This window comes from Pteropus vampyrus, unplaced genomic scaffold (genome assembly GCF_000151845.1).
Source record: "Pteropus vampyrus isolate Shadow unplaced genomic scaffold, Pvam_2.0 Scaffold66, whole genome shotgun sequence".
Lineage (NCBI taxonomy): Eukaryota > Metazoa > Chordata > Mammalia > Chiroptera > Pteropodidae > Pteropus > Pteropus vampyrus.
The window spans coordinates 2,408,615-2,436,084 of NW_011888847.1; the positions used below are offsets into that span (position 1 = coordinate 2,408,615).

A 27,470-nucleotide genomic window follows, 5' to 3' on the forward strand; every position below is an offset into this window, starting at 1 on the left:
GTTGAATTGTGCTACTCCTGCACAGGAACATCCATTCAACTATTTAGTGTTTTACATTTTTGTTTTTTGTTTTTTCTTTAAAAATAACTGTTGTGATATAACCATACCATAAAACTCACCCATTTAAAGGGTAGTTCAGTGATTTTTAGTATAGACTGTTTTGTACCATCACCACAATCCAATTCTAGGATATTTCATCACCCCAGAATCTGCTTTTAGCAGTCATCTTCCATTCCTACCCTTCTCTCCCAACTACTTCTTCACTCCCTCTAGCTCAGGCAACCACTAAAATACTTTCTGTTTCTGGACATTTCATGTATAGTGTTTGAAGCAGAGTGAGGAATGAAGAATCACTAGACCTTGAGGAGAAGCTCTAAAATGAAATCTAATGAAAACAAAAAATATTCAGTGGAAACAAAGGTTATATAAAGACCAGAAAATAACTTTAAAAAAGTACATTTTTTACATCTATAAAACATGAACAGGAGGCAATCAAAAAGAGAATTGAGAGAACAAGAAAGCTCTTGAGAATTAAAAATACGATAGAAAAAAATGCAATAGAAGTAGAGACAAAGTTAAAGAGATCCCTTAGTGAAACAAAAAGGCAGAGACAGGAAATGAATTAAAAGTTAAGAAACTCAGGATTAATTCAAAACGATAGTATTCCTAGCAAAAGAGTAAGAAAAACAGAATTCTTAGGGGATCTGGGCAGAAAAAGCAAGAAAATGTCAAGAACCAAAAGACCTGTGATTCTAGACTAAAGGCCCATGTATTTTTAGCATAATGGATGAAAAGACACCCACTCCAAGACACCTAATTGTGAAATTTTAGGTAACCAGGAATTAAGGATCCCAGAGAGGGGATGGGTTAGTGGAAGCACCTTACCCTACTGAGAATTAGAAGCCAGAATGGTCTGTACGTCTCAGGCAGGAATCAAAGCAATGGTCAATGCCTTCAGAATTCTGAGACATGATTTCCAATAATTATAGTCAAGTCATTTTCAGACTTAAAATATCTCTAAAATTTATTTTCCATATACCCTTTCTCAGGAATCTATTGAAAGAGATGCTTTAACCCTTTCCCTTTTAGAAAAAAAAGTGCAGCTCACTGTCAGTGTTAATTTAACATCACGCGTAGGAATGCTACTCTTCCTAGGATTTGACATTTTCAGTGATTGAGAATTACTATATTTTGTAAATGGAAATACTACAAAAACCAGAATGCTAAAAATAGAATGATGTCATTGTTTCCAAAGACTATCAATATACTAGAGCAATGCGAAAATAATAATAAAAGTGAGATATTTCATGGCAAACTTTAGGGGTGAGGTTAGGACTGTAATCCTCAAGTTATCTTGGGGTATATTTAGCCACATGTCCTGCTAGTGAGTATTCTTGGAGCAAACAAAAAATGGGTTAAGGAAAAGTAATAGGAGGAGGAAGTCTTGGATTCTAGGAAACAAAAGACCGAAAAGCTTTGAGAGGCAAAGGGAATTCATTCACAAGAAGATGATAGAGGGAACTCAGGTGACAGACATCAGCTGTGCCTCAGACTTAGAGCACAACCAGTCCACTTTGAAGCAAGTGAGGTCTTCACAAAAGAAAGCACAAGCAAGCATTTAGAGGCGATATTTAGTTTCTGTGGAATATTTGAGGATGGTTTAGTCACAAATACGTAAGCAGATGAAGGGGAAATCGAGGCAGTTCTTAACATCCAAGGAAAATTAAAAATTATATTTACTATAGGAAAGGAAATATAATTATGGTTTACTGTGTGGTTCAGCTGTGATGAATATTTTCATGATTATAATACTGTGCTAGGGATTCAGCTGAGAGGAGGAAATGTTATCACAGAGGGGATGATGAGCCAGAAATGTGTATGTGGGGATGGAAGGTTTGTGGATAAAGAGTGCTAAATCTTTCATTGTAGAAAGCAGAAAGTAACTAAATCTTGAAAAATCCATATGTAATATATGTTCTTTCAAACTGAGATACATAGAAGAAACTGAAGATCTGAAAGTGTCTGCTGCAGGGAGGGATTTTTATTATTAGTCTAATTGTAATCTTTGACTTTAAAGGTTTTTATATATATTATTTTGACAAATGTAAAATTTTAATTTTAAAAAGACAGGCTTTTCTTTTTTCTTTTCCAATTCTGGTGTTTTTATTTTAGAAAACACATTGAAATCAAACAGGTTAGAGTTATTGCTGCTTTGTTCTGTGTATTTCTATCCTCCATTTGAAAAAACACAGTCAAACTATCTTTGTCCATTCTGCGAATGAGATATAAGCAAAAAAGATCACTGATACCTTTAAAAGAACCATTTAGAGTCAAATCTTGGAATTTCAGAGTTTTTCTATTTTTTAAACTAGATGTTATTTTGTACATTTATTATATGTGAGATCATAAACACTCTTGGACTCATCAAAAAACAAAATAGAGGACAGCCTCGTAGATGTTTGCCTTTTTAATAATTATAAGACGGCCACGAGTATGCTGTAACAATAAAAAATGTGAAGACATAGATCTTGCCCCTTAGCCCAAGGAACTTGGAGCTTAGAGGTTGGATAAGGCATGTACATAAATCTTATTGAAACACAGCTCTGGTCCTATTGCTGCCTGGATTTAAAACCTTCAGTGGCTCCTTTAGTTTGACTTTTAAGGTTTTTCTAAAATCCACCCTAAATCTACCACAATGAGATAACACTTCACGCCCACTAAGATAACTATGATAAATGATAGTTATGAGGATGTTGGTGAGGATGTGCAAAAATTGGAACCCTCATACACCGCTGGTGGGAATATAAAATGGCTCAGCTGCTTTGGAAAACAATCTGGTAGTTCCTCAAAAGGCTAAACATGATACCATATGACCCAGCAATTCTACTCCTTAATAGGTCCCCAAGAAAAATGAGAACGTGTCCACACAAAACTTGTACATGAATGTTTATGGTAGCATCATGCATAATAGCCAGAGAGTCAAAACAACTCAAATGTCCATCTGCTGATGCATGGAAAAAATAAAATGTATATCCCTACAACAGTATTTGACAATTTAAAAAGACATATTTCTATATGCTACAGAATGGATAAACCTTGAAAACGTGCTCAGTGAAAGAAACCAGTCACAAAAGACCACATATTACATGATTCCATTTATATGAAATGTTCAGATTAGGCAAATTTATAGAGACAAAGTACATTAGTGGTTGTCTAGGGCTAAGGGGAAGGGGAAATGGGGAGTGACTTATGGGTAAAGAGTTTCATTTTGAGGTGATGGTTACACAATTCTGTAAATATACTAAAAAACATCGGGTTGTGCAACTTAAATGAATGAATTGTATGGCTGGAAAAGGATTTTCTGGGGCAAGTGTTTACTCAATAAAGCTGTATTTTGAAAAATCCTAACTCTAACCTACATTTCCAGTCTTATTTCTCATTCTTCCACTCAGTGTCAACCAGTTTTACTTATGTCCTTTTTACCCGCAGTGCAGCTCTTTCTCTAGTTCTTCAAGACTCATTCTTCCAAATCCAGCTAAGCTTCTTCCCCTAACATAAAATGGAAAGAATAAACTCTTCCCAGCTGAAAGTAAACTGCTCTCAACCTCTACCAGACTTCGTGTCTCTAGGCACATTACATTATGTATTGCAACATAGAGGAGTTACATGTTGACTGAAAGCTAGTCAATATTTGTCAGCCATATATAGTCAAAAATTACTCTAGAAAGTCCTTTAAATTGTCTGAACAGTAGTTCTCTCTTTACATTCAATTCACCAACTTTTTCCAAGCTTAGAACAAATCTCTGCCCTGTTGAGTGCTAGTTGAAGAGGTTGTCTTGGATTTATAGGTGTTACATGAAATAAAAAAAAAAAAAAACAATAAAGCCCATCGAATAACACAGATTTACATATATGATGATTGACTCCAACCTTCTTCCAGCCCCAATTTTCAATAGAAATAAGCTTAAAGCTCTTAGCTTGTGTAGGTGAGGGATAGGGAGTAATGAGATAAATGATAGAGGGGTTGGTTTATGAACTGACTTGTCACTTGGTACTTCTTTAATTCAGTAATAATTGGCTTATTTCTAATGAAAGAAGTTATCAAAACAAATTTTCTCCCCTTTTTCCATACTAGCTGAAAGAAACTGCATTTCATAAACTTCATAATAACCCTGTATCTTAAAACAATTGAGTATTTGGACCCCACTTACTGCATTGTGGTGGGGTTTTAGTCTACTTTCAGACTCATGTTCCACACGGCTAATTGGTCACACTCTGAGGAGGCAGACTGAAACCAAAACCTACTAAGAGAGAATGGCAGAATTATGTCTTTCAACTTTTACACTCTAAGATGTGCACTTAATAAATAAGAATGGTAGGTAAAAATCACTGAATCTTTTGAAATATTTTGTTTTCATTTCTCTAATCCTCCACCGAATAAAGAGTTGATTTGTTTAAATGTACCATAAGAAGGACCAGTTGAATAAATGATGCTCCCTCCAGACAATGGAATACTATTATAACTTAAGGGAAAACAACAGCAAAATTGGGTTTATAACATGATGCTTTGAGTTTTGTTTTGAAAGATATATACATATGTGTGTGCATATGTGCAAATATGCATGTCATTCTAAACCAAAATGTGTATTTGTATATGTATAAAATATTTCTGGAAAGATATGTAATAAGTGGTAATAGCAATTGCTTTTAGGGAAAGGAACCAGCAGTGATAAGGGCAGGAGGAAGACAGATTCCACTGCAAATGCTCTTCCATATTGTTTGGCTTTTTATTGTGGGCATATATTACCCTTCCAACTGAAAAATATTTATGTCTTCTTACCAATTAATTATTAGTAGTTTACGGTAAGTAATTATGTCAATTTGAGATGCTTATCTTAAAAGAACAGAACATATATGTGTAGTATTAATTTGTGCTTCTTTTTGATTCTCCAGCAGCTAAGATAGGTACCACTAATGATTTACACATTTATATTTTACAGACTTACATCTATTTGGGAGAATAGTCTACAAATCACTACAATTTCTAGTTTCATAGGAACATGGCTTGGAGCCTTTCCTATTCCTCTCGATTGGGAAAGACCATGGCAGGTTGGTTTCATATACTTAAAGCTACTAAATCAATGTTTGTACAATAATAAAACTAATGAAGCTATAAGGCGAAACTGACGTATACATATAGTTTTGTTGTTAATTAAGTGGGAATGCCAGTTCCCTCTGTCACTGTGATCTAGGTGATTTCTTATTGGGGCCTGTCCCAGTGCCACAGGTATCCACATCAGCCTGGTTCTATATCCAGCATTATTTTTACTACATGTATAGATAAATAAACAAGCTTAGTTTGTAGATATGTACAGTTTTTAAAAAATCAGCTAGAAGTTGCAGGAATTCTTTATTTTTAACTTTGATGTTCATTGCCTTTGTGGTTTTAGATTCGTATTTTTGTTAAGTTGATTCATGACCAGATGGTTGATCTTAACATATTTTTTAAAAACATATAGCAAAATAGGTTTTTAAAAGAGGTCATGTGATATATCAATGCAAGCTCATAAACATCACAATAGGATATAGCTAATAAGCTAGGTAAAGCACTATGAGATAAGTGTTCTTTTTCATTTCACAGTTGAGGAAACTGTTACCAAAAAGATAACTAATATTTCCAAGGTCACTGAGCTAGTAATGCATATATCTGTCTTAATTTTTAATGGCTTAGTATTATACCATTATATAGTTATTCCAAAATTTAATAAATTCACTATTGATCATTTAGGTTATTGCCAACATTTTACCATTATAAACAGTGCTATCATAAACATCTTTGCATCTGTATCTTCACAAATTTTTTCTAATTATTTTCTTAAGATAATTTCCCCCAAATGGAATTGTGGTATTAAAAATAAATATACTTTCTTTTTCTAACATTAACAGAATTTTTTTCTGATTACAAAGACTATACATTTATTAAGAAAGCTTAAGCAGTATTAATAATTATAAAAAAGAAAGTAAAAATTATCAAATATCCTACCATCCAGCAGCAACTCCCATTTGTATTTTGATAATTTTTACAACTCTCTCTCCATGTCTATAACTATTTATAATATATATGTTATTTTTAACCTTTTTTTTCAACAATATATTATGGAGCTCATTCCATGTCAGTGAAAATTTACATATATGTAATATTTACAGTTTTCATTATTATTTACATATATGTAATGTTTACAGTTTTCATTATTATTAATTATGGTTGTTATACTTAAACATACATTTTTATACATTCGCCCAGTTTTCTCTTTAGCGTAAATTTCTAGGTAATGAATGGCAAGGTTAAATCTTTGATATATATCTCACTTTCCAAAGGCCCTTGAGGGATCTAGATTGTATGTCTTGCACTTAACTGCCTACTTTTAAGTCTGTTCTCTGTGCTTTCTATTAGATGTTGTGTCTTCTCCAGACGGACAAGTTTTTTTACATTAAATAAGTCTGGAGAGTTTGCCATTCCATTTATTGGTTTTTCATCTCTTACATGTTATAAAAAATCCTGGAGGTTTGGAATGTGTGGTATCACTTATAACCCTTCCCAAGGTTTTAGTACTAATAAAGGTTTACTTTAATATTTTCTTGGCCACCTCAGTGATTATTGGGAGATGGGGATTCATTTGTATTCAAGTTACTATATGATAGAACTTAATTTCATTCAACAGTGTCAGTGATTTCTAAGTTGGGGGGCAATCAAAATCATTGAAAAGTATACATAGGGAACTGTGTTTTAATCTGTAGTAGGTTCATTTCTTTCGACACATGCAATTAAATCTAAATACAAACTATCAATATATAAAATACCATGGACCATCAGCTTTAATGAGTTGGTAAGGTAATGTGTAATTAACATGTCAGTTTGCATATAGATGGAATATTTTAAAATGTAAAAGTTTGCTATCTGACACTCGTTTCAATCTTCTGTTTACAAGGCTATGCAGAAGTAGAAACTGAATTATGGGGAAATATACCTTTGTAAAATCTGGGTTTATGTTTGCTGGAAAATATATATGTTAATTATTTATAATCCAGTTACTCATTTTGGATTGTTCAGGCTTTTAGCTACTGCCTCATTTTTCATCTTCAGTGCTTGTTTACAATAAGAGGTGAGCTGGATCCTTACAGTTTTCATTATTATTAATTGTGAGCTGGAAGGAATCAGACTTTTTAAATTAATATAAAGCTTCCATTTGAATTAGTGACTTTTTAAAAAGATTTCCTAGCTAGCTAATTTAAATATGTAACAAGTGTTGATTTTCCTTAAAAATGTTTAATTTGACTGGAATACCACCGGTTGTTTAATTATCTTTACTGTTGGGTTGTTTTTAGAATATTCCAAGTTAATGATCCACTTATCACTATAATCTTTTAAAATTATGATACATAGTGTTGGTGGAATGGTAGAATTTAATATCATCTTTTGTTCACATAATAATCACCTGCCCCTCTCCCTTTTAGAAATTATCGACTAGAGAAATGATGAGGTTTCATTTTTTTCTTTCATTTTTTATTTTAAGCAAACAAGAATTTTTGTTTTGTTTTGTTCTTAAGTCTAACTACACAGAATAAGTACTCAGTGTGACCCATGTTGCTGACAGAATCTGCCAGAGAAACAATAAACCAGATAAAATATGGCATTACCTCAAAATGGAAATTTTTCTTGAATGTCTTCATAAGAAGACACTACTGTATATACTATGTCATCTAAAATATGACATATTAAAAAGATTTTAGTTCTCTGTTCCTTATAGCCCAATATAAATTTGATACATTTGTGGTAAAGCAAATTTCTGGATTGCGATCAGATATTATTTGTATTCCAGTAAGAAAAACAAGAGTATCTGGTTAAGCAATTATACCTTCTTTAGAGATATACACAACCCCACAAAAACTTTTACATGTCTTAGTTCAGTTTTCTCTACTTTGAACTCATATCTGACTTTGTATAGCATTCCAGAGGGAAAGCATAAGATTATCATGATGCGAGTTCTGTATTGAGCAATTTCTAGCATATTTATATTTTTAAAATTATTTATTGCTAATGGACTGGAAAAAGGCCTATTGGAAATATGTAATCTCAATGAAAAAAATTTTTTACTTACTAATATGAATTTAATTTTAATGATGGTGATGAGAGGTACTAGGCATCTTTAGAGTTAAAGGAAGCCTTCCCTTTGTAGGAGGCAGCAAGATTTGATTAAAGAGAACGTGGTATAGTGGCTACTGCTACATTGTTGGTCATCTTTTGTTTTCTTAAAAAAATATTTGAAAATCATCTTGCTTCTCTTCCCTTCCTTAATTATTTGCCTTTTTTAGCAAGAAAATAAACATCTGAATTGCCCATGACCCAAACAGCCTTCTTCACTCCCAGAGAAATCTTAAAGTTACTAACAGAATAAATATTTCAACTGAAGAAAACCTTTGTACATTATAATTTGATGCTTTATCTGCTGTAACTAATAGCTAATCAGTAAGTTTTAAGTTCTTAACTGTGTACAAAGCATATGTAAGTACAACAGATACTTAACTACAACACAACTGGAATTTATTTGATAACAATTTTGATTCAAATTTTGATTTAGATTGATTCAGATTTAATATGCTCTAAATATTTTGTAGATACGAGCATTTCATCTGGAAAAGTCTTAATTTTTTCCTTTATCAAAAATGGGCTGGTATTTCATTTCATATTAAAAAAAAACTAATGAGAAATTAAGAAATGTTCTTTATTCTGAGCAAAAGAAATTTGCCATGAAGTTTTAAACTCACATGTTTCATTAATAGGTAGACAGATAATACCAAGATTAAAAACTCAGGCATCAGATTACTGGGTTCAGATCCTGACTCTGCCACATGCTAATGAGGATTAAAAAATATAATCCTAAAGTACTTAGTTCAGAACCTGACAGATAGTTACTACTTAATTAACATTACAGGCATTCGTGACCTATAAAAAGAGTAGTTTAATGACTGTTTTTAGCACTACAAAAAAAATACGTATTCCATTATTTGAGTTCCCAAAATGTTAGAGAATGTGTTGTCTTAGTTTATTTTATTGTTTTCTTCATTCTTCCCAGCAGTCCTTCAGTTGGTAGATTGTTAATTCATCTTTTTGGTTTTTTTTGGTATTTAGGTTTTTAGGGTATTTGGATTTCACATAATTTTTCATCCTGACATTTCAGATGGCAATAGGAAGAAAATGTAACATTTAGCTATCTCTTCATTATGTACAAGGCATGGGGCTTGGCACTGTCACACAAGTAACTTAATCCTGACAACCGTAGTGCAAGGTAGGTTTCATTCCCATTTTACACATAGGAAAGTCAAAGTGTGGGGAGAGGAGTACACAACTCGCTCAACATGACTTGGCTGATAAGAGGAAGACTTCCTGTAGGATCCAGACCAGCCCCTCGGAACACCACAATTTTCCTCATTAATGGAGACTCTGAAGCTTTTCTTTTTAAAAAACAGCCATAGTTTAAATCTCTTTGGAAAAGCTTTAGTTGGTATTACATTGCATTTCTTTCCCTACATAAGAATTTCATTTAAATGCCAGCACCACTCTGGTGATATATGTATTTTAGACCATAAAACTTAATACATTTGCAGGAGAGCATTTGAAGCTAATACGCAAAGCTTTTGTGCCTAGAAAACCCACAAATGCCTTTAAACTTTGAACTTCAATGCTACTATCTCCAAAATGGAATTGAACCAGATAATCTAATCTCTTCTGAGCATAATTCTTTCTTTAAAACCAAAATCGATTTTTAAAACAATTTGAAATTCTTTAAAACTATTTGTCCTGATTCCCACCAGATATCAGATAAATGAAGCATTGTTAGATTTAAAAATCTTTTTTGTTTTCTCTGGTTTTATTAGGTTAAAATTTTAATATTTGGGAAATATATTCATTTTCTAAAGCCACAAATGCCACAGATAATGCTTTCATAAATTGAAGCTAGAGATCATAAGGATTATAACTAAATGAATTACTACAAATAATGCTAGAGTGATGGATAAAACTAAGATTATGGATTTAATTATTGAAGGGTTGCCTGTTTTTAGGTTAATTGATGTTTCTGTTACCAAAGGTATTATACAGTTTTAGACAGACCAAAATAAATTTAAATGAATGTGATTTATATGTTCCAAACATGAAAAAAAAACCTATTATACTTAACTGACAGAAAATGGTTTTGGATTTAAAAGGTGGGTTCATTGTAATCCTGTTAATAGTGTTCTGCTAGTAGGACTTTCAGTGTGAGAGAGAATAGTGCTGAATAGGTTAACTCATGTATGTGATCTTGGCAAGGATCATTTAGTGTCACTCTGACAAGAAGTTCCAGACCAGAGACTACACACCTCACCATAAATAGCTCTTCCCAAGTCTATACTCTTAGGCATAGAAGAGTGGTAGAGTATACACATATCAGTGCAGATTTACAATTAGAGAAATGTGCCCAGATAGTAGATAATCCGTACATGTATTCATTCCTACATCAGACAATAGCATTTGCTTTAAGAACATCTGGGAAAACACATCACTTAAATCCAAATTCAGGGGAAAATGGTCATTTAAAAAAAGTAGAAATGTCATCAGGCTTTGAAAGATGAATTCTGTCTGTTGTACAAATACAAATTTTTGATAAGCACAATAAACAAATACATTAAAAAGTAGCTTGTGAGAAATTTAGAACTGGCTGCCTGGGTTTTATCTTTTTTATCTGAAAGAGCTAGTAATCCTAATGGTTGTTGGGTTGTTCTGAGTGTTTTGGGGTGTTCTGTAGATAGGTCAGTTCTCCCTTGATATCTGTGATGGCATATACCTCCAAAATTTATAAGTATATTGTAACACATATTTTTAAGAATTTGTTATTCAAATATATCCAGAATTAAATAATCTTAGCTTGTAACTTAACTGCTTATTTTGTAGAAACTCAATAAATAGTTGTGGATGGAGTCATTCATATGAGACGCTTAAAAATGACACAAATGTCTACCAGGGGTTAGTTTAGAACCAATTTCTATCGGTTTACAAGTAAAATGTGTAGTATTTTTTAAAGTAGCCTAATGTCTTAATATAATTAAAAAATTTTTGTTGACTATTTTTAACTAATTTCAAAAGGGATCATAATTATCTAATTTCAAATACCTAATCATCATTTTAGGAAATCTGCAGCAGCTTGTAAACTGCCATAGTGACATACCAAACTAGCTGTTATATGGAGTATCGAAAACTTGTGAATGTCATTTTAATGACATTACAACATTAAAAAATCTATTTGTACTTTAAAGGAACCTACATAATATTGTGCATATTATAATTAAGTAAAGTGTATTTAAACTGTTTACCTTCAAATCAAAACAAACAAATGCCATCTACATCATTGAAAATGATCCTTAAAATTCTGAAACCAAAATTTAAAGGGTCACAATATTTCTTTGGCCAACTAGAACAGTTAATAAAAATACTTAAGAGTGATGGGCTTCTTACCCAGAAGTCCATAGGTGGGCTTCAGAGGTCTGTGAACCCCTGAAATATATATATATATGGATTGTGTTTGACAAGAAGAAAACATAAATTCTGTTAGATATTTTTTAAGACTAAAGTACTTAAAATTTGGGCAGAATTTTTTTTAACAGGAGCAGCTTTAGAGATAGTGTATTTGGGGAATGATGGTGTTCTACATTGTAATAACTTATTTCATATGTGCCTATTAGGAATATGAACTAAAAGATTATCATCAAGTATATCTCATGTAGTAGTTACCTGTACTATGTGCCAGATACTGTTATAAATATGGATGTAAGTACTGCTTTTATCTTATTTAATCATTATTGCATTTTAACCATTTTAGCAATTCTAGGAGGTGAGTTTTATGATGATCCTCATTTTGTAGATAAGAAACCAAGGCACAGAAAGGTTAGGTGACTTGTTGAGGGCCACATTTTGAACAAATGGCAGAGCTGAGACTCAAATCCAGTCTAATATGAAAATCAGTGTTCTTAATCATTATTCTGTACTATTTAGAACGTTTTGAAAAATAAACATTACATAGATATATTAGTACATTTTCCTTTCCTAAAATGTAAGCAGAGTTCTATAGTAATGTCTGATCAGAAAAGAGCAGTATGGTCTTCAAGTAGAAATAAGCTTGTAAAATTTTTAAATGTCTTTCAACCAGAAATAACATCCATTTGTTTAAGAGAAAACACAGTTGTATCTATTTTATTTACTAGCAATTTTTTTTAACTAATTAATGAAATTGTTTTATTTCTGAGAGATACAATAATTTATTTCTGGTTACCATGTACCCAGAACCTATGATATTGGGCCTTTGTTAATGTTATTTTAAGAGAACACTGACTTGTTTTAAGTGATAAAAAACATAAGGAGTCATTTGATTTAGAGGAAGGTTAATAGTACTATGCTAAGCAAGTACTTTCTTCATGATGTAGCTGTTCATTTTTTCAAAAATGTTTTAACAGTAATTTTAACAATTTTACCTACTTGTATTATTTTTTGTTAACAGGTTTTTTCCTTGTATGATTTAAAAAATTTTTTTAATCTTTAAAAAACTTAGAAAAAAGAAGACAGTCATTTCGATGACACTTGTGAATCACTTCCTTGACATGAATGTCTTTGAGTTTTCTATCTTCCTTAAACGAGATAATCCTAAATAACCAAATCAGATTACAGTAATTTGGAGAAATGTTTATAGTGATGCAGTTGAATTGTCTGTTCAATTGATGATACCATGTGAGTTTTTAAAAATCCTATTTAAGCATGAAGAATGTTAAATAAAAACATTTCTGAATGTGAGACTATATAGTTTTAAATGCAAACTTCAAGATCTAATTATGAAAATACACAATAAAGCTAGGTTTGACGAGTCAATATGAATTGTTGCCATAGTGTAGTTTAAAATTTTTTAAAGCAATGATAAGGTTAGTAAGAAATTGCTTGGGGAAAGGTCATCAGTGAGCAACCTCCTCCAATTTCCTTCAGCTGATCGTTTTGCCATTCCCTCTTTGGTCTACAAAAATCTGGAAAGTTGGCCTTTGTATAAAGAAATTCTCTATGTTACAAGTAAGGACTACTACTTATTTTAGGAAAGTTGAGCAGGAAAAGCCTGATCCATCACTAAGAAACCATCTGCAGAGCCAGTCCAACATTTTAATTTGCTGATGGCGTGAATATCTTGAGATAATAGCAAGCCTTAACCCTTCATTAGATAGAAGTTTTTAACCAATATTTATTCCATGTTTGGCATTCCACTGGACGTGAAATATAGCAGCTGTTTAAGGAATATGTGTGTGAATATATGTGAGTATTTAGAAACAAAGAGCCATACTGAAATTATGAAGTGATTAAAATAGAATTTAGTAACCCAAGTTAAAATTTGGCTAGGATTCACGAGAGATTGTTCTCCTTAGACTTTGACAGTGTGCTTTTTAACAAAGTACAGATGCTCACACTTGACCAGTTGTGAGTAGATTCACAGCATGAGAAACAGGAGAGTATTATCCCAAATGTTTACATAGGGTGTTAAATAAAAACTATTAAGGTAAAAAGTTCAATACTTTACATAGATAGTAAACTATGCATATTATTTTATTTGTAACCCCATGTGTTAAGATGGGACACTGTTAAAGTAACAATCACTTAAAAAACAACCAACAAACCAGTATTTAATTTGTTACTTAAAATTAATAATTAAAAATCAAATGGAAGCAATGTCTAAAGTAAGAATTCACAATAAAAACTATTCAGGCTCTTATTGGAAATATAATCATTCAAAATGGACTAACCTAAAATATACCTTTAGAGATAGAATAAGGGTGTAAGTTAGCAAAGTGTTAAATAAGATTTCAGGGAGCCGGTAAAATTACTTTTAAGAACTTAAGAACTGCTTATATGCAAAAAAATATTAACTGTAAATTTAAGTTCATTCATACATGGCCTTATTTGAAGCAGTATATTGCATTCACTAGTAAAATTCATATCAGTAAGATATTTTTGAAGTATATTTTTCTCAGATTTTCACTATTTTGAACTAGTTGTTCCAGTTACTAGTCCGAATTTCTTAGGAAATCTAAGCCTTTAATGAAGACATGCTTCTGAAAAATAAGGCAATTTTCTACAATCTGCTTATGAATAGAAATCTTTGGTTTTTAGTTAAAGCGGCAGGAAGGATTTTGCAAAAAGAAAAACTAAAGAATCAAAGCAATGAAAAGGCTCTTAGCAATGGGAAACTCCAAACCCCACCAAGGTCAGTAGAGTACCTAAGGCACCTCAGGTTCAGAAGACACAATCAAATCATCTTTGCGTAGAGTTCTGATCATCTATATACAGGATTTTTATCACCTTGAGAATGTGAAGCTGAAAAGGTAATGTCTAAACACGGTTATTGTGAATAAGAAGAGAATCATAGGAGTTCATAAATGGGAGATTTAGGGATCATCTCTTCTACCTCCCATACGTATAGATGAGGAAACTGAGGCCCAGTCATGAAACAGGACAGCAGAGCTGTGTTTTCAGATTTTTAGTCCATTTCTCTTAGGGCAGAACAAATTCTAGATTTTAACTTCCATTGGGCTAGTAATCCAAGTATAAGTTTCAGAGATGTGAATTTGGGGGTGGGGGTGGGGGGAATTCCCATCAAATCCCCAAAGGCAAGTTGGAAATGTATAATACTTTAATTTCTTAATTCCTTTATACCAAGTGTTGGGCAATTTATAGCTAATGTACTAACTGATTTACACAATTCCTTTCAATTCTGTCTAAAAGTATTAGACCAAAATTAAATGAGAAAGTTACATAAGATTCCCTTTGAGCATACATAAGGCCGTGGTATTTAATGTGACTCGCCCCTTTTTGGGAGAAGAGGACATCTCACTGTTCAGTTCAGAGAAAAAAAGCTCCTGACTTGTTATCCAGTAGACTCTCCATTCTTCATGGGGAAGGCGAAGCTTATATTTTTAAAAATCTCTACAAAGCTCACATACAAGACAGTACACATCCTAGATTCGTGACTGATATGAGCATTTAAGGCTGTCATTTTCAAGTATAAAAGTTTAGTGTTCTGTTACCCAACCTGTGCAATAGATATAGCTATAAGCCTAAGCCATGGAAATTAGTAGGAGCTCACCAAAAGCTGAAGTCATATTTAGGCAACAGCAAGTCTTAATGTAGGAAAGGCTGGGAAAAAAATCTATGGGTTAGATTATGCTTCTCTGAACTGCATTAATTTGTTCACACTGAAACTTTGTCTAACACTATTGTCTATTGCATGGGGTGTTTGGAATAAGGCAGATCCAGCAGACCAAACAAGGAAGCTTAATTAGGTAACAGAACTAGTAATGAAAGTGGTTCACCTCGAACACAGTTCTGTGGCCTCTTCCCCCAGAGAAAGATTAGAAATGGCTCTAGTATACCAAATAAGCTTCACAGATGAACATGTAAAAAATTTTTAAAGCAGGGCCTTTCACGTAGGGACCAACATGTACTGCTTATGGATGAAATAAATTATTATTTACTTCTGACTTGATGTAATGTGAAATGTAACATGGCTGGGAAAAAATGGTTATCTGGAAGCCAGTATTTTGTTTGCTTTACACTCTAGGTGTTGGACTTAAGTTGTAGTTCTGTAACTTCTGCTGTGGTTTCAATATCTATCTGAAAGGTGACATCAGTTTTATAGTGGAAGCGGTTGCTTTGTTGTAAATTCCATGTAACATGCTTGAATTCTAGGTCTTTCTCTTTAACACAATTTAAAGTTTCTTGTGGTTTGGTCAGCATACACACTTCTCATTTCATCTGATATACAAGCCAAGGTGGAAATTCAGAAACAAAATTACCAACTAGTTCAGAGAGCTAAATTGAGTCCAAGATTATAGCAAAGTCTGACCCAAAATTTTAATTTGTAATTTTAGCATGTCTCTCATGCAGTTTGGGGAGCATCAAACTAAATCTACAGTCAGAAGCCTTGTTACAGTTGAATGCACATTAACTAAAACGTGTACATTTTTAGTGTTCATGATAAATGCAGTTATGACCTTATTACACTTTTGGCATTCTTTAAGAAAGCACATTAAGCTTTAATATAGAAATATTTAGGTTACACTTGTGCTCAAGTAATAAAACATTTGTTCTTTTTTGACCTCATACATTCTCTCCTCAGGTATGGCCCATCTCCTGTACGCTTGGAGCAACCTTTGGCTACGTGGCTGGCCTTGTTATTTCACCACTCTGGATATACTGGAATAGAAAGCAACTTACATATAAGAACAATTAATTGGAACAAAGGGAGAAGATATTTCTTTGTGCAGATTCCGTAAAGACTGTGCAGAAATGTGTATGGGGTCTAAGCCAAGCAGTTCCATTTACAGCACTTTTTTTTTTTTTTTTATAGTTACAACATGATGCGATTGTAGCTTTTTAAACTATGAAACCCCTGAGAGATTGTACCTTCTAGTTGAAATAAAGTATTTATAATGGATTGTGGCTTCAGATGCTGTTTGCTGCTTCTTGGACCTTTAAGAAACATTCTTAATGAACCTTATAGTTCTGAGGACAGGGTTGTTTTTTTCTTTCAAGTTTTAAACTGCTTCAGTATAAGAGGTCTGGGTATAGCTGTAGCATTTCATATGCTTTCTTAGAGCGAAATGGACAGTTTCCTTGGCCACTGAAGATGTCTCACGTAATCAAACAACAGTTTATACATCTTGATCCTATTCTTTTTTTTACTGTGTGTTTCTTTGGAGTTAAAATGGCTATGATAGCCTCATCAAAAACAGTCTTCAATCCCTTCTGGGTTAAAGCTGAACATTCCACATAGCAGCACGCTCCTATCTGGGAGGAAGAAAAAAAAATCACAAATATATAAAACCTTTTTTACACAATTGTTTTGACACAAAGACACCATTACAAGAAAATTATAAAGTACAACTATGCAAAAAGAATTAAATCATCATAATACCCAGAGATAGCTAACTATTAAAAAACTAGTATACATAGCCTTCCAGACTTCTGTCAAATTCATTCATCAAATACTGGGTACCTACTATATGCCAGGCACTGTTTCAGGTGCTGGGGATAACGTCAATGAACTGAACACTCGAGCAAAGTCCCTGCTGTGTGATGCTTACATTTGCTTAAGTTCTAGGGGAGGGACAGATGAAGGACTATAGAGCAGATGGTGGCACATGCTCTGGAGAAAAAGCAAAGTGAGGGAGATGGAGAGTGCATAGGAGAGTGGTGGTGGTGGTGGTGGTGGTGGTGGTGGTCAGGGAAAGCTCAACGAGGTGAAGTTTGAGCAGTGAGGGTTACCTAGAGGAAGAATTTCAAGGCAGACAGACCCACAGGTGCAGGAGCTTGTTTGGAGCATTTAGGAAATGGTAAAGGAGCCAGAGTGGTAGGAGAGAGAATGGGGCAGGGATGGCAAGAGATGAGTTTAGTGAGGGACCCTCGAGGCCACGCTAAGGACTTTGGCTTCTACTGAGCACTCATTTGCCAAATGAGAGAATACAGCAAGGAACAAAAGTTAAGTCTACCAATCACACTTACACTTTAGAGGGAGAAGACCATGAACTATAGAGGTAGAATATCAGAAGGTAATAATGTGGTTTGGAGAAAAAAGGAGAAGCAAGATAGGTAAAGAGTGAAGACAAGATCGGGCAAGGTCTCATTGAGAAAGTGACATTTGAGCAGAGATCCAAAAGGAATGAAAAAATGAATAATGATCCACAGGGAAGAACATTCCAGGCAGAGGGAGCAGCGAAAGCACAAAGCTCTGAGGTAGAAGACGAGAACAGCAAGGAGGCTGTGACCCTGAAGCACAGTGAGTGAGGCGGAAAGGTAGCAGGAGCCATGGTGAGGACGCTGGCCTTTACTCTGAGTGAGCTGGGAGCTGCTGGATGATTCTGGGCAGAGCAGTGACCTGATGGAGCTTTTATTTTAAAAGACTCACTCGGTCTGTTATGCTGAGCACAGTTTAGCATGGGTTAGAAACTATCCTGGTATAACAGGCCCGAGGTGGAGGGGCCTGAACCTGATTGTTAAAGGAGGGGATGGTGAGTAGCGTTTGGAATCTGGATATACCGTGAAGATAGAGCAGTATGTTTTACAACAGGGTTGGCTATATGGTATGAGAGAAAGAGCAAGGTCAAGTGTGACTTCAAGGTTTTTGACCTCAGTTACTGGGAGGACAGGCCGGGAGGGTGAAATCAGTAATTGTTTTAGACATGTTAATTGTGAGATGCTTAGCCACCTAGATGGACTTGTCGAGTGAACAACTGGATAACCGAGTCCAGAGTTTAGAGAAGAAGTCTAGGCTGGAGACAGAAATTTGAGAATCTTCAGTAGTAGCTTGTTCAAACCACAAGACTGGCAGAAGCTCATCCAGGCCTAGAGAATGGGTGTGGAAATAGAAGAAAAGATGTGCAAAAAGCTGAGTGCCGATCCCTGAGCCCTCCAACATTCAGAGACAGGGTGATGTGGTGAGAAAGGAGAGGCCAATGAGAGGGGAGAAAAACCAAGGAAGGAATTCAAGGAAGCCAAGTGGAAGTATTTCAGGAAGGAACCAACGACTGTGCCAGATGCTGCCACAAGGCCTAAAAACAGGAGTGTATTGTTTTTGCAACAACTTTTTTTCTTATATAATAAATATAAACATCTCAATGGATATATTAGTATAAATTTTTCATAGATGCAGGGTTTTGGGGGAGTTTTTTTGCCATTATAAACAATGCAGCAACTTTGTAGCCATCTTTTTAAGCACATCCCTAATAATTTTTAGGATAAACTCCTACAAATGGAATTGCTTAATCAAAAGTGTGCATGACTTAAAGGCTTGTGCATATCGTCAAGACTGCTTTTACTCAACAACCAACACAGTACCATAGAGTGCCCACTTGCTTCTACCCCGAGAAGAGTAGCTATCGTAATTAATTTCTTGTTTTTTTGCCAGTTTTATCAGTGGTAATGGAACTTACATTTGACTATTAAGTTTGAACATATTTCCTATCCTCAATGGCAATCTGCAATTTTTTGGTGAATTTTCCATTGATGTTCCTAGCCCATTTTTCTGTTGGGGTATATATGTCTTTTTCTGATTATTTCATTTGCAAGGTGTTCCTGTATACTAAGGATATTAACCCATTTTTCTGCCATATGTGTCAAGTTTGTTATATGACTTTTAATTTTATTTCTAGTATTTGACGTATTAAATTTTTATGTAGTTAAATCATTAATATTTTCATTTATGACTTTTCCCTTTATGACATTTAGAAATTCCTCCTTTCCCCAAGATTATGAAATTGAATATGCAGACTTTCTAAAGTGATTTGTTAATGAAGCTATTTATCTTTTGCTTTAGGAAAATCTGTCCTCCAAAAAATTTTCTCACTTTCTTCTACCTCCTGATAGTACAATTTAAAAGATCTTATTAGGTTCTGTTTCCACCAAAGCCCTATTAAAATCACAACATCTAAAAAATAGAATCTAATAATGCTAGGGCCCAGTAGAGAAAAAAGTAAGCCTAGCTTTGGGGCAAGGGAAGAATATAAGTTAAAAGGTATTATGCACATCAGTTATGTATTTTTTATAATGCTACTATTTCCTATCTTTCATAAAAAGATTGGAAGAAAATTCGACTCATTTCTTTTCAAACCTAGCCAATATTTTTTGTTTTTAACTGCAGATTTAAACTGTCACCCTATGCCACTCCACTACCTACTCCATGAGTGTTAACTGAACACAGAGCCTGATTTAGCATGGTACAAATATTTAAGTGATTAAGAAGAACTTAATGATCAGGACTTTTCTGATGCCTCTTTCTATATGTGACCTTTTTAGGGAAATATTATTGGTGGTATAAGAGCCTGGACTCTGGAGTCAGGCCTTAACTGAAACCCAGCTCTGCCATTCATTACCTGCATGACCTGACAAGTTACCTGAGAAGTTATCTGACATCACCAAGCCTCCATTTTCTGTCAAACAGGGAACTAGTCAGAACTATCTCAGAGTTGGTGCAAGGATTAAGTGAGATAATACATGGAAAGCACTCAGCACAGTGCCTGGCATATGGTAAGTGCACAATGAATGTTAGCATCTATTATTACCTTAGCTGCTTTCGCATTTCATTTATTTTTAAATTCTGTAAAGGTTCCATTACCTCTTTTGCTAGTTTCTGTCCTTGTTCCACACATATAGGTTTTTCTTTCATATCATTCAGTCTTGCTAAAGTTTTGGGGTCATCTCGGAGATCAATCTAATTAAGAAAGGTCAATAATGTCCCATAATATTACAAGTCTTTAAAGATAAATCAAAGCATGTAGTCCCATTTAATGCCCACATAATAAAAGATTAAACACAAGAACTTAATTTTTAAAACCAACTAATATAATTTTGGCACTTTTTCCAAAAACCCGACAGAATTTATTAAAACTTGCAACTAAGATTAAAGACATGTATCATTTGCTAAACCTCAGGACCACTTGTCTGAGAGCAATACCACAAGATAGGCCAGAGAGATTATTCTTAAATGGATAAAATCAAAGCAGACATACCTGAGTTCCTATTAATAAAAAGGGTACATTTGGTGCATATTCCTTAAGTTCTGGTACCCACTCCTCTTTCACATTTTGAAATGAGGCTGGATTTACCACGGAGAAGCATATAAGGAAGACATCAGTCATTGGATAAGATAAAGGCCTCAGACGATCATAGTCTTCCTGAGGAAGAAAGAGAAACCTCATTATTTCTGTTTCCATTTCTTTAGTGTACTGATAATGTATACATCAGATTACATGATCAAAGAAGCAAAGTCAGGTGTATTTGTGGAATATATAGCACTCTCCATAAAACATGATAATCCCATTTGTTTTCGTTAATTTTCCTTCTGAACACCAGTGGGGTAAAAATATGACAAGATCATTAACTAAAATGAAACCTGGAGGAGATATATTGTGATAACTAAAGCTGTCACTGTAAACATTAACTGAAAAGTTTGCACAAAGAGCTGATTATAGCTAGATGTTGTCTAAGTGTTATCATTTATAATAACTAATAGGTACTGAATGTTTACTGTGTCGGGTACTGATGTACATGCTCTCCCATGTATTACTTATTTAATCCTCAGAACAATTATATGATAAGTACCATTATTCATGTTTTCCGTTTGAGTGAACTGAGGCACAGAAGTTAAATAACTTGTGTTAAGGATACATAGCCAATAAGAAGAGATCATGCAATCCATGTTGTTCTACACTCTTCAAGTATGTCTTTGAGATCTTTCCAGACCAGAATACGTTAGACTACCATGTAATTTTAAACCGCTGCTTCATATTCCTTGGAGGGCTGTACTATTGATGGTTGTTTAGCATCTCTCTATCACAAAAGGCAGCGAAGATCTTGTTTTGCTTAGACTATTTTCCGTGACACAAAATTCTATTTATTTATGTTCCGGTGAGTAAACAGAGTCAGGATTCCATTTTTGTCAGGGCCAGTCTGTCATTTGGTTTCAAGGAAACTTTATTTTTGGCCTAGGCCACCACCCCTCTTAAATGACCCACTTCACCACCAGAACTGCAGTGAACGTGGAAACTAAAATGCTAAAAACATCTTCTACTTGCAATTTCAGCAGCAGTATCTCCCTCATGGAACAATTTTCTTTCATGTCATCTTCTAATATTTTTCTGGGTGTAATGTTCCAATGAAAGCTATTAACATCTCAGAGTCTTGACTTTAAGTTAACCTTTCTGTTTTTCTATGATTTCGAAGGGCACATTCACAGTCTGGAGCTACAGTCATTGACAGATTTCTCAGGTGTTAGCTATCACAGGCCAGGAGGGGAAATGCCATCCACAACCTTTTTCACCCTTTATTTTTAAAAGTGGAAGCCTCTAACTGGTTATGAATAAAGCAGTGCTCTGGTGTTAAGAAATTATTAATGAAGAAAGCAAGTAGAGTGGGTATGAAATACATTGTAACTGCACCATCCAGTTACTATCAGAGGACTCTTATCAAAAATAGAACATGTTTTTAAAAATCAGTTTGAATGGGTGTATTAAATATACTTCCTGTACTCTGCTGCTTATTTCAAACTGCATATCATTAATGGGAGAAAAGAGATGGCAATTAATCTTAGCATCTACCCAGCAACTACATTCCAAGAGAACTGGCATGGTCAGGGAACGGGGTGCTGCTCTTGTTAAAAAAATCTCATCCATATTTAGATCTCCAATTTTCAGAGAATTAGAAATGGAGATACTATCTCACAGGTGTATGAGAAGTAAATGAAATAATGCAACTAAGGCACTCAGCATGCTGCCAGGCACATAAAAGGACCCATCCAATGCTTTCACATAGATTCTTCATCCCACAGGAAACCGAGTCTCCTATTCTTCCGTAAATCCATGCAAGGTCCCGGCAGTCCCACACGAGTCCTGTTTTGCATCTCTTTCCAACCACAGAGAAGAAATTTCTTTAGTGAAAAATAAAAATTTCTACACTGGCATCGAAACACACAAACCAAACTGAGTTCTCTTGAGGACAGTATAATTTTCAGATTAATGAAAAAGAATATTATTACAGTACTAATTAGTCATTTGAGGACCCAAGAGCCTTGAGACTATTTAAATGTAACCAAAAAATAATAATAATAATAAGATTTATATATTTCTGGGAAAACCAAATTAGATTTTTTAATGAAAATTTTACTTTTCAAGCAAGTTTACCTCATCAGGGAAAAAGAATGTGCACTCCTTTTCTAGAAGGGCATTAAAAAGTAAGTGAATGCAAAGTTCTTTAGAAATACTTAATAATATTCATCCAAATATCCTACAGAACATAAGTCTGTTGTATGGATTGCTTTCATAACTATAGTAAATACTGACTTTCCTCAATAAGAGACATGTGGGCACAAAAGAAATAAATTAATCATTTCTAGATATTTGTTAAATTACAGATTTTGTTGAAATAATTAAAATGTGAAGGATTTGGGCTATTTAAAAAAACAACAACAAAGCATGTTTAGAACTCCTTAAAAAGAAATGTTACCTCTTAAGTCTGAACTATCTAAGATGGACTCCTGCCTGTAATCACTAGCTAAGTAATTGGCAGTTATTATAAGAATGACACCTTTCTGCTTCCATCCAGCTGAGTAATTAGAAGTCTAATAATAGACAGCAAATTAAAAAAATAATTTATCCCGTATGCATATTGTACCCTGAATCATATAAAATTGTTTATAGCTATTGTACAGTATCTTGAGTGAACTTCATGTGAAATTCTGGATTTGGGGATAAGTAAATTGAAGCATGCAGAATACTTCATCTCTAGCTAGTTTAAATTTTACAACAAAACAAAAGTTAAATGTGGAGCGACTGCCCTTAGTTTTGAATAGCCACTTATCAAAGTCAGAACTTCTCAGAGTCAACGCTCTAGTGTCCTAATTATCAAATCAAGTGTATTTTAGTCCTAATTAAAAAAAAAGTAGGTATTTAAATATTGCAACATGGTAACTGGAACGTTCTCAGGAGTAGAGAAAGTATATTAAAGACAACCGTCTTATATCAAAACCATGAAAAACAATGGTGAGTTCAGTCAACAGGATGATTATTGGACCGCTAAGTAAAATCTTTAGTTTCCGATCAACTGGCTAAGAACCAGATGTATCAATTTTTTTTAAAGTGTCTTCTGGTAGCTTAGTGATTAGGCTCTCCATTTTTGACAAGTCTTTGATCTGTGATGAGGACAATCTTAAAAACTATCACACACTTACAACCTGACAAGGATCTGTAGACAATGAGGCTGAAAAAACGTGTTCTGAGAGGAAACAAAAGACCTTTGGGTATAAGAGAACTATAGCAAATGACCATCAGGTGCGAGACCCCTTTTGAAATATGGCTCATCCAGCAGTGCTCATGAGCATCCCTACTTCTGCATGACCTTTGTCAATGCTTCATGTGGACCTGAGGCTCCCTCCTACTTTAGTGAATTCTCTTTAAAATACATATTTTTTAGTATGTGTATGTTTATTTAAAATACATATCCAAAACATGACTTTTAAGCAAAACTACTCACACTGGAAAGTATATGCCTTGCTCTGCTTTGTTAACTGGTATGCTATCACACACTGGTCACTTAAAATCAATTAGCAAAGATATATTGAGATCATACTGCATGGAAGGTGTTCTAAGGATATATACATAAATACGAGAAATAATTGTTCCCTCGGGAGCTTACAGTTTAACTAGGAATTCAAGATACATACATATAAAAAGATAGTTATATACAACAATGGGAGAAAGAAAAGTGTAAACTGATCAGGTAAATATATAAATGCTTCATCCAAGAATGAAGCATTTATATATTTACCTGATCAGTTTACACTTTTATATATTTACCTGATCAGTTTACACTTAATAAGCATCTATTAAACGTCCAGAATGGTGCTAAGTGCAATCAATCATCAGAGAAATGAAGGACAAGATTCAGATCATATCTGATTTGTGTAACACCTTACAAACACTTGCAAAGTTCTGTCATAAGATATCTATGTTAAAAATGAGGCAATGAGCTCAAGTGAGCAATACTACCCACAATGCACCTCACTAGAGCTTTGCAGACCTCAAAGCCACAGTCTAGAAGAAAAGAAGCTGCACTGCTAGTGTGAGAACAGGCATAAGGTTAACACAGAGGACAAAGAGTTTGATAGGTGAGGAGAGACACAAACATTTATAACAGTCTCTGCTTTTAGGGAGTTCCCAGTAAGGGAGACAAATGTACAAGTCAGAATGTGGCAAATACCCAGAGTGGTAATTAGAGGACGCTAAGGAAAGACTTCTTAAAGGAGGAGGCATTTGAATCGGGCCTTACAGAATGGAGAGTATTGGCCCATATAAGACCCACTAGCAATGTGGCCTTGGTCAATTCTCTTATTTCTGAGAGGCTTAGTTTCTCTGTAAAATGGGAGTGTGTCAGTGACAAATGCTTTGAAGGCTATAAAGTGTTATAAATGTTATTATATTCCCAAATAATCCAGGATGTTACTGTGATTTAAGAAATTGTCATTAATCAAGAGCTTTCCTCTGTAACAACCTAGAAAGATGGGACCAAGTGAATAATTCTTTAACAGACAAGCCCCAGACGTCTAAAGTCTAAAACAGCTTCTACTTTAAGAAATACATAAAATGTAAGACAGTTAAGAATGTCCTAGACAACTGGTGGCTTATGGTATATGAAGAAGCAACTCTCTGTCGCTTCCAAAGTACATGGTAGTAATTTCCATCTGAAACATCTGTGTCTCGTGAGAAGCCCAAAATAGGTTATCGGGCATGGTTCTTGAGACACTGCAACCCCCAAAGGGTGCTGTACTGAAGCCAAGAGGCCACATGGACTGAAGTTAGCTTCTGAAGATAGAAAGTGTTCTGTCATAAATCTAACTTATAAATTATAAACATTCCTACAATAATTCTTAGTAATAGTAGTCTATGAAACCTCATTTTCCTTTGTGTTGTTCTTTTTGTCACTTTTGAATTCATTTTGTATTTAACTTTCTGAAATGCACATATCGCTTTTCACTCCCTTAACAATAATTCTGTTTTTCAAGGAAGCTGGGTCCGTACTGTGAGCATTCTTATAAGTTTGGCTCCAAATACATCAGTGATGAGTTTATTGAATTTGCCTGCCACCTTCTATTATTACTGAACTAAAGAAAATTTGAGGAGGAGAAAGAATTTTTTTAAAGTTCTTTAATTCCCTAAGAAGCGAGCATTTTTCAAAAACTTTTCAAATATTTGCCCCCCCCCCTTTCTTGAAAAATAAATCTTCAGCTCGGTTGTAAAATGATATTCATTACACACACACACACACACACATATCAGTGACCTGATTAGCTCTTAGTAAAAGAATTCTTGAAATTGAAGGTTTAGCTTCTAACATTCAGCAACTGTCACCTTCATATGTTTTTACTTATAATAAGTCAATTATAAATATTGACTTATTCCAATAAATATTCCAATTATTTAGGAGCTAGTGAACCAGATATTTGGCTTCTTTTCCATCACTGTCTTCTTTTTGACTGCCTGACTGATCATAAACCCTGTTTGGGTTGGCTGGAGAAAGAGAAGAGAAAGTTTAAACGTGCTGTAGCAGAAAGACAATCCGCTAGATACCTGGCCCAGCCCTCGTCATTATGGCCCAGGCCGTGTCATTATGAACCAGCACTAGCTCTTCTCTAAAAGAACAGGACTGAACTATATCGCCACATTACGTGGTTAAAGATGCTCAAAGTAACACTTTTTACCCTAGTAGGCAGCCCTAGTAACAGATTTAATGTGGGAGGAGATTTAAATGACTGGGTAAAATTCAAGCTTTAGGATTCTGTTTTATCTAAGCTGACCCCACAAGGCAGAGGATCAAGACTTAGCTAAATATGGCCCTCAGGCAAGTTGCAGTTCCCCATCTGTGAAGGGAGAATAAATATAGCATACACATGTTAAGATAAATGAGAGAGCTGGTCAAGTGTTTTGAGCTCTTCAACAGACAAGCCCGACTTTCCAAAAAAAGACAAACCACAACTTCAGAGCCAGTGTAGTTTCTTTTGTGCACAATGAAGTGAATTCCCTCATTGTAAAGGATTTAAAGCTGAAATTCTGCATTGTCTGGAGCTATAATGACAAATCTCTTTCACTAGAACAGAGAGGGCAGCTGGCCTAAAGCATACAGAAAGAACGTAAATGTCAGGTTACGCTTCCATGTGGTATATACTCCTTTTCTAACTTTGTTGGCACAAATTTCATGTTGATGGAATATTCATTCATTTGTTTATCCCAACAAGTATCTGCCAGCTCGGTGCTGAGCATGTGTACGCTCTGCTCTAGTGAGAGACAGACAGGGCCCTTGCCCTCGTGGAGTTCACAGAGTAACACAGGAGGAGGCGAGTGCCTCTCAACTAGGGCATTGTTCTCCATATATGGGGGATATTCTGGAAATGTGGAAGGTGTTTTTGGTAGTCAACGTGAATGGCGGAATCCCACTGGCATTCAGGGTGAGAGCTGGGTGCTACCTGACTTGTGTACATGATTGTTGAGTATACTGCCAGGCTTTGACGAACACGAAAAACCCTTTTATAATTACTCAAATCTAGGACCTAACTCTGGTGTACATAAAAGCACAGCGTATTCTTTTCACGGTTTAATGAATTTTCTAGGAAGGTAATTTCAGTACAAACTGAAGGAGGAAGGTAGACTGTACTTTATTTTGTTCAAAACATTTCAGGAGTTGCTTACCATTGTAGGAAATTGCACGTCACTGGCAATATTGCTCTTAGTATTTGAATCACCAATAAACCACAACATCGTTAGTCAACATTTGTAGCTGTTGTATTCATGGACATTCTCCTTCT

The 27,470-nt window shown here is 34.5% G+C and overlaps 2 protein-coding genes and 1 long non-coding RNA gene across 6 annotated transcripts in view; 2 read left to right on the forward strand and 1 right to left on the reverse strand.

Moving 5' to 3' along the window:
• Positions 1–16,567, forward strand: part of PIGF (phosphatidylinositol glycan anchor biosynthesis class F) — a 28,576-nt gene extending 12,009 nt beyond the window's left edge. For 2 of the 3 annotated variants that reach the window (XM_023531287.1, XM_023531286.1), the window contains 2 exons: positions 5,001–5,109; positions 16,242–16,559. In XM_023531287.1, coding sequence (XP_023387055.1) covers positions 5,001–5,109; positions 16,242–16,355 — 223 coding nt within the window. In that variant the 3' untranslated portion in view covers positions 16,356–16,559. Of the gene's footprint in view, positions 1–5,000; positions 5,110–16,241 lie in introns of all 3 variants that reach the window. The other variant, XM_011361332.2, reaches the window with a different exon arrangement.
• Positions 13,648–27,470, reverse strand: part of RHOQ (ras homolog family member Q) — a 37,803-nt gene continuing 23,980 nt past the window's right edge. The window contains exons 3-5 of one of the 2 annotated variants that reach the window (XM_023531285.1): positions 20,629–20,793; positions 20,235–20,330; positions 13,648–16,908 (exon numbers count right to left, since the gene is read on the reverse strand). In XM_023531285.1, coding sequence (XP_023387053.1) covers positions 16,876–16,908; positions 20,235–20,330; positions 20,629–20,793 — 294 coding nt within the window. In that variant the 3' untranslated portion in view covers positions 13,648–16,875. Of the gene's footprint in view, positions 16,913–20,234; positions 20,331–20,628; positions 20,794–27,470 lie in introns of both variants that reach the window. The other variant, XM_011361329.2, reaches the window with a different exon arrangement.
• The window catches only part of LOC111740600, a 14,019-nt gene continuing 3,475 nt past the window's right edge, over positions 16,927–27,470 (forward strand). Inside the window, exon 1 of the long non-coding RNA XR_002780674.1 lies at positions 16,927–20,146. This is a non-coding gene — a long non-coding RNA (uncharacterized LOC111740600). The remainder of the gene's footprint in view (positions 20,147–27,470) is intronic.